This window comes from Triturus cristatus, chromosome 10 (assembly GCF_964204655.1).
Source record: "Triturus cristatus chromosome 10, aTriCri1.1, whole genome shotgun sequence".
Taxonomy (NCBI): domain Eukaryota; kingdom Metazoa; phylum Chordata; class Amphibia; order Caudata; family Salamandridae; genus Triturus; species Triturus cristatus.
Window position 1 is genome coordinate 1010942157 of NC_140593.1, and position 15072 is coordinate 1010957228.

The window sequence follows — 15072 nt, forward strand, 5'->3', positions numbered from 1 at the left end:
GTCTGCACATGGCTGAGAGTGTGTTATGTTTTCACAGCACTGTTAGCCTCACCACATCTCTGTGTGTATGGGACACAACCACTAGTTTGCCCCAGAAGTGTTTGATGTGTTGGGAGCAGGGATCATACATGCTGCTTGTTATTTGCAGCTTTGACCATGATGACACTTACCTTTTGTTCTCTGTGATGAGGGGGGTTTGGTCCCCATCACCACAATGCTCGACATCTGCTGCATTTTGTGAGCCCCCACTTAACTTCTGTTCTCCACAGTGAGGGAGTGTTCTTTTTACATTGCAACAGTGCTATGGTGATGCTTGCCTTGTGTATGTTACACTCATGTGTTGGTCACACATGTGCTGTTACTTACATTGTATGCTCGTAGCCATAATCACTGTTGTGGGCATTTGTCACAGACTACACACAGTTGTCATGATGTTATGGGGGATGTATTTTGGGGACATACCTGATGTTGGAGTATGCTGGATGTGTTGCGCATCACCCATCCTATGGCTGGGGGTGGTAGGGGTGATGGGCAACAGGTCCCCTGTGAGTGGGGGTGGCAGGGGTGATGGGCAATATAAGCGCTATGACTGGGGTTGGCAGGGGTGATGGTCAACCGGTCCCCTGTGAGTGGGGGTGGCAGAGGTGATGGGCAACAGGTCCCATGTGAGTCGGGGTGGCAGGGGTGATGGGCAATATAAGCCCTATGGCTGGGGGTGGCAGGGGTGATGGGCAACAGGTCCCCTGTGAGTGGGGGTGGCAGGGGAGATGGGCAAAAGGTCCCCTGTGAGTGGGGGTGGCAGGGGTGATGGGCAATATAAGCCCTATGGCTGGGGGTGGCAGGGGTGATGGGCAACATAAGCCCTATGGATGGGGGTGGCAGGGGTGATGGGGAACAGGTCCCCTGTGAGTGGGGTGGCAGGGGTAATGGGCAATATAAGCCCTATGGCTGGGGGTGACAGGGGTGATGGGCAACAGGTCCCCTGTGAGTGGGGGTGGCAGGGGTGATGGGCAACAGGTCCCCTGTGAGTAGGGGTGCCAGGGGTGATGGGCTATATAAGCCCTATGGCTGGGGGTGGCAGGGGTGATGGGCAACATAAGCCCTATGGCTGGGGGTGGCAGGGGTGATGGGCAACAGGTCCTCTGTGAGTGGGGGTGGCAGGGGTGTTGGGCTCTATAAGCCCTATGGCTGGGGGTGGCAGTGGTGATGGGCAACAGGTACCTGTGAGTGGGGGTGGCAGTGGTGATGGGCAACAGGTCCCCTGTGAGTGGGGGTGGCAGGGGTGATGGGCTATATAAGCCCTATGGCTGTGGGTGGCAGGGGTGATGGGCAACATAAGCCCTATGGCTGGGGGTGGCAGGGGTGATGGGCACCAGGTCCCCGTGAGTGGGGGTGGCAGGGGTGATAGGCAACAGAACCCCTGTGAGTGGTTGTGGCAGGGGTGATGGGCAATATAAGCCCTATGGCTGGGGGTGGCAGGGGTGATGGGCAACAGGTCCCCTGTGAGTAGGGGTGCCAGGGGTGATGGGATATAGAAGTCCTATGGCTGGGGGTGGCAGGGGTGAATGGCAACATAAGCCCTATGGCTGGGGGTGGCAGGGGTAATGGGCAACAGGTCCTCTGTGAGTGGGGGTGGCAGGGGTGATGAGCTATATAAGCCCTATGGCTGGGGGTGGCAGCGGTGATGGGCAACAGGTACCTGTGAGTGGGGGTGGCAGTGGTGATGGGCAACAGGTCCCTTGTGAGTGGGGTGGCAGGGGTGATGGGCTACATAAGCCCTATGGCTGGGGGTGGCAGGGGTGATGGGCAACATAAGCCCTATGGCTGGGGGTGGCAGGGGTGATGGGCAACAGAACCCCTGTGAGTGGGGGTGGCAGGGGTGATGGGCAATATAAGCCCTATGGCTGAGGGTGGCAGGGGTGATGGGCAACATAAGCCCTATGGCTGGGGGTGGCAGGGGTGATGGGCAACAGGTCCCCTGTGAGTGGGGGTGGCAGGGGTGATGGGCAACAGGTCTCCTGTGAGTGGGGGTGGCAGGGGTGAGGGGCTATATAAGCTCTATGACTGAGGGTGGCAGGGTTGATGGGCAACATAAGCCCTATGGCTGGGGGTGGCAGGGGTGATGGGCAACATGTCCCCTGTGAGTGGGGGTGGCAGGGGTGATGGGTAAAATAAGCCCTATGGCTGGGGGTGGCAGGGGTGATGGGCAACAGGTCCCCTGTGAGTGGGGGTGGCAGGGGTGATGGGCAATATAAGCCCTATGGCTGAGGGTGGCAGGGGTGATGGGCAACAGGTCCCCTGTGAGTGGGGGTGCAGGGGTGATGGGCTATATAAGCCCTATGGCTGGGGGTGGCAGTAGTGATGGGCAACAGATCCACTATGGGTGGGGGTGTTTGTGGTGCTGGCCATGCAACCCCTATGGTCGGCTGTTGTTAGTGGCCAGGATGTGGATCCCCCTATGTGTGTTGCCAGTTTGCGTGTACGTGTCGTTTGTTTGTTTTGTAGGCGTCTGACTTACCGCCTGCGCCATCGGCGTCAGTCCCTGATCCGGTCATAGATGTAGAGTACTGGTATGACCTGCGCGATGGGATTCATGATGTGTTCGTGTCGTACACGCTGCTTGTTGCTCCGTCTCATGCCCGCTGCAAGCTGCTCCGTCTCGTAGCCATGTATTGAGTTGTGGCGCGAATCGTAGCTGATTTGCTTGTTTTCCGGCTGCTGTGATGTCCCGTGCGTGACGACCCGTCCGCCGCGTAGGAAGTATGCATCGTACTTGTAATGCCGGAAACTGCTATGGATATTGCTTCCGGGTGACTCGGTTCTTTAGGAGTTACGGCTCGGACGGAGAATGGGGCTTGATTCGAAGCCTACGCGTCGGTCATGTTTTTGGCAGTTATGCGCATCATACTTACTCTACAGGACGGACCGGCTCCAGGTATGAGTCGGTCGTACAGTAAGGCTACGGACAGCTGTCCGACCGGCCATCGGAATCGGCCCCATAGTGAACAGATTTATTCAACTAAATAAAGCTGCATTAGGTAAATCTGCATTTATAAATCTGCCTTGTGCAAATGCTGCTTGCAGCTTGGTTCCAGAAGTAGAGTATAATACCTCTGTATCACCCTTGGTACATATTTTCTTAAAGATGTCATTAAATGAATCAAACGCTCTGTAGCTAGTGTTTATTTCGCTCTGAGCATATTTTGATGCCTAAACATTTTCTAATAGAAAGGGTAATAACCTTGATACTAATACCACTGTTGATTAACTCAAGCAGTAAACCATAAATTGACTTTTTTCCACTCTGTTTCGACCCTCTAGGTGGCAGACTTTGATTTTTCACCATCCTCAGAGAAGAATCCATCCAATCAAGGTGCTGGAGGTATCCAAATCAATAACTCTTGCGCCCTTCAACCAAGTGAAGGAGACAAGCAAAAGACTAGAGAAAAACATCCACTACTCAAGTCACTGTACAAAGTTAACAAAGTTAGAAGTTACGTGCTCTAGGAAGGAGATTGGTGTGCATATGCTCATTGAACCAGAACATGGGTAGTAACATCAAGGGTGCAAAGAGACGAAGAGATTATGGGAGAGAAAATTGGTTCTCTGTTGCAGGCTTAAAGTGCTGAGAAAGTGCATTCTGTGTGACTGACAAATGGCCAGTGAAGTTGCAGAAGCTTTTTCGCTGCTTCAAGTATGGTTATGAATGCTGGGGTGTGGTAGAGCCCCCTTTAATATTCTTCTTGATTGGTCATTGAAGCCCAAGGACCCTTTGTTGAACTGGTAATGTGTCGTCCTGTTTTTCATAAACTACCATATTGTAGGACTAGTAATGTTAGGACTAGGGTATCAGATGGGCCTGTGGTACTCAATGTACGGTCCACGGGCTGCTGAAGGCCCGACAGAGCTTTCCTTGCAACCCAGAGACCCACTCCCCTTGGGAAAGAGCAGCAGAGAAACAAAGCTGGTTGAGTTACATTTATTTTCCTGTTAACCAAGCAGGTTCTTTTTTTGATTTAGGGCTTTTTCTCTAGTCACTTAAACTTATTTTATGATCAGGGGAGCCTTGCTAATAGTGCAAGCTAAAATCACTGTACCAACAAACTCTAGAATCAGAGAAAAATAAAACAATGTAGCTAGGATTAATTTCCTTATGCTCTTCTGGTTATGGGCTTTATTGCTACAGCTACTTCAGCTTGTACTGCCTGATAATCAGTCATGCTCATAGGTGAAGGCTTATGTGATTGGTCTGTGTAAGTGTTCAGAAAATCAATAGAAACTGTGAGAATAAGTATAATAGGCCGGGTTAGTAAGTGTGGAGAGTGGGTCAGCAGGTATTTAAAAAGATATCCTGTACATACTTTGCTGGTCTTTAACCTACAGGAAACTGCATATAAATGTGATGCACATGTCTTAAATAAAAAATCAATGCAAGTTAAAAATAATATGTGGGAATCCATTGTTTTGGTAGGAAAGCACAGTTTGATCACTATCAAACGTGCCACGTTTTCCAGGTCGAGGCATAATTTACTGCTTCGTTGCAGGCTTTTTTAAATTCTTGGATTTATAGCCCTGTTTTTTAATGGAATATACAAAATTACAAGTCCCAGAATTCAAAGAAAAAGCCTTGAATGGGGCAGCACATCATGCACGATGGACTTGAGAGGGCCACTTAGAAGGGCTACTACAAACTTTAGATGTCTATGTGTGTAACTGTTGGGTCACTGATTTTATTCCTGGTTGGTGTTCTGTAAAAATGCAATGTGTATTTATAGTGCTATTGGGTCCCATACTGTAACAGTATGCAATGTGCAAATCATTTGTTTAAAAATGAACACACATTATAACATAGGCTACAACATTTTCAAAATCTATAGGCCACCCACCCCAGATCAGGGTTGCACCCTGGGGCACAAGAACCGATCGGAGAGGAGGAAGACACGCAAGCCCACAGCGACTGTGAGCCGCAGAGTAAGAAAGACCCTGCTTCCTCAGCTGCAATGCCAAGGTCCTGCATCAGATCAGGAAAGTGCTTAAAAGACCAAGTGAGAGATTGTGCCTTATCTGCAGAGAAGCTGTTTGTGCTGCCCACGACCTCTATGGATCCCTGCCTAAATAATTACATGGGGTTCTAGCTGCCTTATCCCTTTAAGCCGCTGCTTGACCAACACAAACAGCAGAGCAACAACCTCTTCCTATACCTAGTGATGAGGCATTCTCTCACCGGTGACATGAGTCCCACACAGCTATTACATCATTCTCCAGGGAGGGGAGCACTTGAGTTTCACTGTTACATTGTGCAATTCCCCCACCGCTGGACACCCTACTTCATACTGTAATAGGCGGTCCTACCCTCCAGGGGAGAGCCAATGACAGCCCCCCTTTGCTCTCATTCTTGGCACAACTGCTTCAAGACTCTAACTGTGACATCTGCCTTATACAAGAAACTCACCTCCTTAAAGTTAACTGGAAAAGCATGCAATCCCGCTGAATAAATTACCAGTACTTTTCTTTATGTCCAAGGAAATGGGCTGGGTGGTGATCCTACTGGCTATGCATTGCCAGGGTCAGGGCCTCCAGACTCAAGCAGAGCTGCAAGGCAGACACCTCTCGCTGTAACTTTTAGTGAATGCACACATACTTGCAAACATTATGCCCTGAACGATCACCAGGAGGACTTCATCCTGGACACTATACCATACGCGCTTGCCACCCCTGACGTGGACAACCTCATTGGGCCTGACACACTCCTTGACCGATCAGCACAAAGTAAGGGGTACTCAGGGGCATTCACATTGGCAGGCCTTCATTGATTGGGGGAAATGGGCCAGGATGTGTGGCAGATACGCAATCTAGCTGTGAAAGACCATATCTATTTTTTTTTCAGGCCAACACACGTATGCCAGGATAGACAATTTTATGGCATTTCCCTGTCCCACAGCAACCACCACACACGTGGACATAGACTTAGCTGGCATTTCTGATCACTCCCCCATTTCGATTGCACTGAACATCTCCGGGTCAGGTTTGCCTCCTCGCCCATGGTGACTTACCCACAAACTGCTGACCTACGAATTGACCTTACAGGAAATTAGCGACAACATTAGCACTTTACTTAGCACAAATGACCAACCAGACATCCCCATCTCCCTGCTCTGGGATACTGTACAGGCAGTTCTGAGAGGCATCTTCATAGCTATCGCTGCTAGACTTAACAAGGACAGAAAATACAAGTGGACCAATCTGGAAAGTCAGGTTCGGGTACTGGAAGAGGCCCACAAGCAATCTGGCTCCCATAGAGTGAGGCGCCAACTCACGCTAGCCCGAAAGCAACTCAAAGCCCTTGAGATGGACAAAGTGGAATATGCCCTTTTGAAATCTAAACAGAAATATTATGCAGGAGGCAATAAAGCAGGGTGTCTCCGTGCACATCGTTTGTGGGCCCAGACACTCAAAAAGAGAATGGCAGTCATTTGGGGGCCACGGGGCCAGAGGACGTACCGGGATGCGCATGTAGCTGGGTAATTTGAGGATTTTCTATGCTGCATTATACTCTGCTGAAGTTCTCAGACATGAGGTTGCTGTTGCATACCCCACTCAAGTGCCCACTGTGTGCATACCAGTGGAAGACACTCTTCAGCTCGATAACAACCATGGAAAAGATGAGGTGCTTGCAGCTATAACACAGCTCCAACTGGGGAAAGCACCCAGACAAACAGAGACACTTCCGACTTTTATAAAGTTTGCTACACAACTGACTCCTATCCTTGCCTGCCTTTATAACTCTTTTAGTGATGCAGGCACACTCACAGACCCAATGAGTGAGGCCACGATCACAGTAATCCCTAAGCCTTGGGAAGGATCCCACTTCCTGCTCCTCATATCGCCCTAACTAATTATTTCATGTAAACGCTAGGATCTTTACCAGCGTACTTGCAGCCCACTTAGCTCCCTAAATACAGAGTTTGGTAGACCTGGACCAGGTTTATCCCCGAGAGAGTTTGCAGTGATAGCACAAAGCTCATTCTGCAACTCATTGATAAAACAGGCCACTCCTGGATACCAGTGCTTTTATTATTGGTCGATGCTGATGAGGCTTTTGATCGGGTGTCCTGGCACTTTCTTTAACCTGTGCTGGCTAAGGTAGTGCTGGAAGTTCCTCTCTGGAGCTGGATATGCTGTAGCTATACAGGCCCCACCGTCACAGTGTGAGTTAACGGGCAGAGATTGTGACCTTTTCCCATATTGCGGGTACGCAGCAGGGATGCCCCCTGTCCCTACTTCTATTTGCTCTTTCTATGGAGCCATTAGCAGGAGGATTCATGGGAAAATTGTTGCTTGAACATGAAATACTCTGAAAAAACCAAGAGACAAAAGTAGTTTGGCAAAACAGGAATAGTACGTTTAATTAAACAATGTGGCCGGGAGCAAAGTCACAGGCATAGGATCTGAGGACTGTCTCATTTACAATCAGTGCAACATGGACTTTTATACAGCTCATCGAATGCAATAAAATAGATCTGGCAATCCTTTTTTGGTAAGGAATGTGAACATCTGTCTTTGGAGCCATAAAATAATTTTTTGGAAAAGAAATCCAGGTGGGGTTTGACCTTGCGTGGGCACAATTCAACCAGTGGGCCACTCGTCCAGATGTCCGGCATGGGTAGTGTGTGATCACCGCATGTACTGTGTGGGCTGTGTCCTGATTGGCTAAGTGTTCTTAACTTCATGTGGCATCTGACTTTACGGTATTTTGGGAAAATGCGCACCTCTCTGGCCATGTTTGCTTTATTGGGCCAATCTCCCTGGACTTTTGTGGTGTTGCTGCGCATATCTGTGGGATTAATCTGGGATTTACTGATTGTGCATTTGTTTTCTGGCTATGTGACATCCCACCTGTGATCTGTCAATCAGTGACCTCAGGCCTGGGTCTCAGTGCCTGCCTAGCTATGCATTTTTGAGTCAGGGTTGACATAGAGTTCATAATGGGCATGGACATTTAGAGTTATATTTACAAGCCCCTATCGCCACCACCACGTCACTTTTAGTGACGTGGTGGTGGCGATAGGGGCTTCGCCTTATTTACAAGGCAGCATTAAGCCACTTAAAGTGGCTTAATGCTGCTTTGTAAATAAGGCACCCTTTCACGCTGTAATTAGCGTGAAAGGGTAGGGCAATGGGTATTGCAGTGGGTGTTCCACAGCAACAACCATTGATTTTGACGCTACCCCCTATTTACAAGGGTGGCATAAATAGGAGACAGCACCAAAGTTAAACAGGCAAAACGAGGAGAAATGCTTTATTTCTTCTCGTTTTTGCTGTTTCTTTGTGTCCTGCATTGTGCAGAAAACAAAGAAACAGCAAAATGCCATTGATTATTTCTGTGCAGGAAGGTGTCCCTTCCTAGAAAAGGCAACCCCCCTCTAATAATTCAATTTTAGGTCTGGGAGAAAAGGGGGACAATCAAACCAAACACAATATCAAAAAACCTCCCACTTGACCTCTATCTCTTCAGTTTTAGGGCTAAATCTACTCCGATGGGCAATTGGTGTACACTCTGAGACATGCTAAATACAACTTTATCACTTTATCAAAACATTTTTATTAATTTTTTTAATTTCTATTTTTTCTATTATTGATATTAAAAGAGAGTTAAAAACCGTACATATTATTGATAATTCATTCCATTTTTTCTTTCTTTATACATTTTATAAGTGAACAAAAGTCATGTACATTTTTGTACACAAAGTACAATTTTCTCGAAGGGACCCCATTCAATTAACTACACATTCGTACTGACCACTCACATCCACATTCATATTCTTCCATACCATCCACACTAACAACCCACCCAAGAGCACATACACATCCTGATCAATAGAGGGACAAAGATGTTTTAAGTCTCCGTGGCCATTTTGTGGGTGGGAGCATACACAAATGGGTCGATGCGCATTTCGGTGGTATTAGTCTCATATTGACCACCTTCTTCAGAACATTCTGCATTTACAAACTTTCGTCGAGTGGTTGGTGTATATAAAAAATACACTGGGAGGAAAAAACTTCTAGAGGCACCACTGCTTGTTGAGTCGCTGATGTGAACGTACCATCTGAATAATAATTGAGCCTCTCCTTTTACACAGAACGTGTATGGATCTGTTTTACACTGATGTCAATAAGATCCCACTGCCACGTTTCACTTCAAATAAATAAGTTTGGTCCGGTTGTTCTCAAAAACCGCTCAATACTTGTTATGGAGTAACATCAATGCCTGTTTATGTGTTTCTTCCTAAGACATAGATTGTAAAGTCATATCAAGTTTGACTTTGTATTAGTGCACTTTGAAGCTATCACAAGAATTTCTTAGGGCTCCAGTCCTCGCTAATTGGTTCATAACGGCAATTCTGCATTCAGTAATCCAATACGGTCAATACGCCGCGCATCCACGTGTCCCTTCCTGCACCAAAACAATGCCAAAAAATGACTATTTTGCAACTTCTACGTGTGCTGCAGGAGGCAGCACACATAAAAGTTACGAAACACCAATTAAAGATTGTTTATGTGCAGGAAGGGACACATTCCTGCACATAAACAATCTTCCCCACAACACAGACACCCTTGCACTATGGTGCAAGGTTGCCTGCGTTGGCGCAAGGCTGCTAAATTTAGTGCCAGCTCAGGAGGAAACAGAGGGCTGCACCATATTGTTGCAAATATGGTGCCGCCCTGTGTTTCTAATGTGGCAGATTGCGGTGTTAAGCCAAGGAGGCTATTGCTGCGCGCCACCACTTTGTGGTAAATATTCCCCTTAATTTTTATACAGAAATGTATTGTTATTCATATTGACATTGACTTTTTCAATATTAACATTCCCCCCTCTAGTTAAATGTTCAACTACACTATCTAATCTATACTTCATGACAGTTACTTTATTGGGGGACTGTTGTTCATCAGTTCTGGCAGTTACTACTTTCCTAGTTGCTTTCATTCTACCTAATTTAAGAACTGAGTTTTTACAGCAGGAAATCCCCAATTGCATGGAACCATAGACAAACAAGAACATAATGAAAACTGGCAACAATGATGTGCACAATCAGAAAGCCACCGGGGGATCCAGGAGAACTGATTCATAAACCACTCCTTCTCAGAGACTTCCCCCTCCTCATACATATCTCTTTGTAAATGGTGCAGTGCTTGGATGGCAAGAGTCAATGTCCCATTATCCAGGTCATTCACTCGGATAAACTTGCAGCAACACTCACCAATCTTGACAATCACCCCTCCCTCACAGTCATTAAGTTTAGCACAGACCAATGCTGCATCAGCATGATCCAGATTGCTCTCAGTTCTTTCTTCAGTGAATTAAGGCTGAGCTCAGTGCTGTTCATCATTTTAAGCATTTCCCATCTGGTGATTTGGAGCAAGAGGGCATTGGCTTTGCATATTGCGGGTACGGTGAAGAAGGATATGGACCCTCCTGCTGATAATTGTGAGACTGAGAACAGTCTAAATTCTTCTGGAATGCCCTTGTACTGAGCCCGGCAAAAATAATTCACAGTTCTTTTTCACGAGTTTGATGCAGCAAGGTTGTCTTCTTCCTTAGAGGGTGCTGGTACAAGTCAGATAGTTCTTCTCCAGGAATGACCAGTGTAGGCGTGTGTATGGTTGGTTACCAGAGAACAGTGTCCGCATCAACCGGGATGAGTTGAGTGTAGGCAAACTCACTGCACTTAATCCAAAAATGTGCTGGAATGCACACCTGTGTTCTTTCTAATTTGACCATACTTTTACAGCTGCTCCAAGGCTAAATGTCTGGAGTGCAAGGCTTGACTTGTGCTTTATCCCAAACGCGAGGAACGATATCACATTGAAAGCTGCTACGCCGTCGTGTTCTGCTTCAAGCCGCACAGCCACTGAACAAGCACTGAGGGATCAATCAATCATCAATATCAGTAAACCATTTTAATTCATAGTATTCATGTTTATTCCAAAGTTCATCTTTACTAGGGGTGGGCGGAATTTGCAAAATTGCCTTTCGCAAACTTTGGTGAAACGGCAAAAAATCTCCGCGAACACGCGAAATTTCGTGTGCTCGCTGAGATTTTGGGCTGATTAATGCGGTACTGAATTTGAGCTTCAACTCGGGCACCTGCTTTATTTATATCTGTAAGTGCTTCCTGTTGAGGTTTAATTTTTATGACAGGAGCATCGTGCCAGAATGAATCCTTCCCTACATGTTTATCCAAGAAGATGCCACCGTTTTGTGCAATACCTCTACTCAACTGGAGTACTTTCTACTGGCTAATCAGTAAGTGCTACCTCGTTGGGTAAATGCATAGTCTGTTTCCTACACTACAGCTGTGTAAAGGGCCCGAAGAGTTGTCTGCAGTGACCATGTGTGCCTGTAGCTATGCCACCGCGCCGATGGGCGCCGGGGTCCCTTGAGTGAGCTATCCATCATAGTGGGGAAAGGGCGGGAAGACTTTGCACACCGCTAGTGTGTGTGGGGCCAAACGGATGGGCTTCTAGGCCAGTTCACATGCCTCTTGTTTATAAAGGATCAGAGCAGGGTCTCTGAGGCAGACAAGGAGAAGGAACCGCCTTGTCACAGGAAGTACACGAGGATTGCGCTCGAGTAAATCAAGGATGCAAAGACCACCGGCAAGGATTACAGCTAACATTTCAGGGTGGAAATGGGGAGAACTGACATCTGCTTACCAACGCTCACGAATTCTACACGAAGATTGCGCTCGAGAAAATGAAGGATGCAAACACCACCGTCAAGGATTACAGCTAACATTTCAGAGTGGAAATGGGGAGAACTGACATCTGCTTAGCCACCACCACGCTCACAAATTTTTTGGCCGATTAATGCATTCCAGAATTTGAGCTTCAACTCGGGCACCTGCTTTATTTATATCTGTAAGTGCTTCCTGTTGAGGTTTAGTGACAGGAGCATCGTGCCAGAATGAATCCTGCCCTGCATATTTCCGTTCCGCCGCGGATCGCGGAAGTTTCGGCATTGTCGCGATCCGCGCGAAAATGCCGAAATTTCGCAAGTTCCGCGAGCGGAACGGAATTTGTCACCCACTCTTAATCTTTATGTTTATAGTGGAGGCAGTGTGATTCTCAACTTGAATGCGGAAGAAATGCCCATCCAGGCCTTATCATACTGCATGTCGGAATCCACTCTTCTTCCCAGGTAACCATGCTCTTTGTTAACCCAATGTATTTCGGGCAATCCGCCCTTCGTCAGGGGTAACTAAAATATGAGAACCAGGCAGTCAATGAACTTCATATTACTCAATTATATACAAATATGTATCCATCACAAAAACCTTATGGTCAGTGAATTAAATGTCAAAAAAACGTACTGCGACAAACTAATAAACATTAGTCTCTGTACCCCATGTTTACTCGAACTAAGAACCCATTGCAGAAATAACTCTAAACGTGCCATTAAAATGAGATTAGTCCATGTCGTGCATGCAAAATGTGTGCTCACCATAAAGCTGAAAAAAAGAAAAGAGAAAAGAAACAAAAAAATTAATAAACGTACACTTACAATATAACAGCTATAGTCCACACCATGCCCATCCTCGTGACTCCTTTGATATAAAATCGGAAATTATTCCTAATTTAACTCCCCTGCTTGCTCAGCCTGCAACCAATCCCTTCAGAATGCACCAGTCAATAACCAATCAACATTTGACCTCCAACCCGATTTAACGATAGACATAAAAGAAACACCAAAGAAACCCAAGAAAAAACCCACGTGTGAGCCCATCTAACTCAACCTTATCACTGCGTGCTAAAAAAACACTATTGGCATCTATATATAAATAAATCAGATAAATGCAATAACTTATCAAATACGTAATCATACAAAAATAATTATGGTGCAACTTAAACGGAAATGTATATATCGAAATTGTCTATTAAGTAACTGATTAGCATGCACACGTTGTCATGACACTTAGGGGCTGATTAAGATGCCACCCTAGCTGTGCTGGGACCGGCCGCCAGTGGTGCGGCTGTCCCACACCGGCAATTAGGATGCCACCGTGGTGGTGGCATCCTCTATTACCAGCATTGTGGCGGGCGGTGCTCACAGCACCGCCCGCCAAAATGCTGGGAATGCACGTTGTGCATTGTCAAGCACAAGATGACAGGCACCGCTCGGTGCCTGCCACCTTGTCCCTGACAATGTAGGGGGGTACCATAGGTATCCCCCATGTGCACCCCCCAATACCCTGGGGGCCCGCAATGGGCCCCCGAAAGCAAAATCGGCCTGGCTTTCCATGGCGGGGTCTCCGCCATTGAAAGCCCTGCACCACTGCCCATGCGAATATGGATGTGAATGTATGACATTGTTCTACATTCTGTCCATCAACTGTTGTTTTTGCATTTGTCACCTCGAGTGGGAAGGGTATGCCCAGACATGGGTCCCGTGCTTTCCATGCCACTGGAATCAAGCTATCCTGGTTGAAGAGGGGTGAAACCCCGAAACTGGTCCTAGGATGCTTGTTTCCAGTCCAGGGAGGACCTGGCTTGGCAGTTCGGGCTGGAATGTTCCCATGAGGCACAGGGTCAAGACTGATTTGCATATGGCTGGGTTCAAACTGGAACGGCATGGTGAGCAAAAAAATGATGGATTTAGGCCCATATCTCTGTACTAGGGTGAATGTATGACATTGTTCTGCATTCTGTCCATCAACTGTTGTTTTTGCATTTGTCACTCCGAGTGGGACGGGTATGCCCAGACGTGGGTCCCGTGCTCTCCATGCCACTGGAATCAAGCTATCCTGGCTGAAGAGGGGTGAAACCCCAAAACCGGTCCTAGGATGCTTGTTTCCAGTCCAGGCAGGACCTGGCTTGGTAGTTCGGGCTGGACTGTTCCCATGAGGCACAGGGTCAAGACTGATTCGCCTATGGCTGGGTTCAAACTGGAACGGCATGGTGAGCAAAAAAACGATGGATTTAGGCCCAGATCTCTGTACTGGGGTGAATGTATGACATTGTTCTGCATTCTGTCCATCAACTGTTGTTTTTGCATGCTAATATGGATGGCGGTGTCTAGCAGACACCACCACCATATCCAGCCCCTTTTCCGCCCGGTCGACTGGTCGACCGGCGGAAAACCGTCTGCCGGGGTCCCCCCACCGCCATACTAATATGGCGGAGGGGAAATGGGTGGCGGGCGGGGTATGATGTAGGGCGGATCGCCACCACCATGCGGGCGGTGGCGATCCACCCTACATCATAATAGACCCCTTTGTTTCGGCATTGGGTTCCTTGAAGCACACATTTTCCCCTCTTGAGAAAGATATATGTCCACCTGAAATACAAATTAGGTTAAATGGCATTAAACATGGCGCATAGACACACAGTTCGATTTCTATTCTTAGCACTTGGATATTCAACTGTAAAGGCGCATTTGTACATACTTAGACCCATATTTTCACACAATGGAACACAGCTAGCCACCTTGCTGGGCTGCTGGAAAGGGAAAGGGCAGAAATGTGTAACATAATTTGGCACATTCCTGCTTTCTGCCTGCCTCTTGTACAAACAGCTGCCTATTGCCAATGCATTGTAGGCATGACACCTTTTGGGCAGGAATGGGCACCATCCTCCACAAAAACTATCCTCAGAGGCATTGTGCTCTTACTAATTGTGCTGTTGAATGCTGAACACTTAGAAAGAGTAACCCATGAGCAGCAATAAAGCTATTTTTTCTTGTTGCTCCTCTGTTGGGAAGACATACAAATTGGATGCATTCCCAGGTCCACCAGTGTTTTTAAATCTGGATATGTGTCAGAATCCATGGGTAGATGCGAGGGAACAGCCACTCGCCACCCATGGCTTGCATCCCTGTGGCGGACGCAAGGCAGCCATTTGTGCCCATTTGCGTTGCTAGATGTATTAAGCCACGCAGGGCCATGCAAGGTGACTTGTAAATTCCTATTTAGGGTTTGCGTCACCCTTGCATGGTGCAAGGGTGAGGCTAAACCTTGCAAATAAGTGTTCCTCACACACACATGTTACATACACAGGAACATATACTTAATTTTG

General features: G+C 47.3%; 1 protein-coding gene across 1 annotated transcript in view; it reads left to right on the forward strand.

Moving 5' to 3' along the window:
- Window positions 1-4320, forward strand: part of TMEM130 (transmembrane protein 130) — a 401485-nt gene extending 397165 nt beyond the window's left edge. The window contains exon 8 of the mRNA XM_085630206.1: window positions 3322-4320. Coding sequence (XP_085486332.1) covers window positions 3322-3507 — 186 coding nt within the window. The 3' untranslated portion in view covers window positions 3508-4320. The remainder of the gene's footprint in view (window positions 1-3321) is intronic.
- Window positions 4321-15072: the final 10752 nt, after the last annotated feature.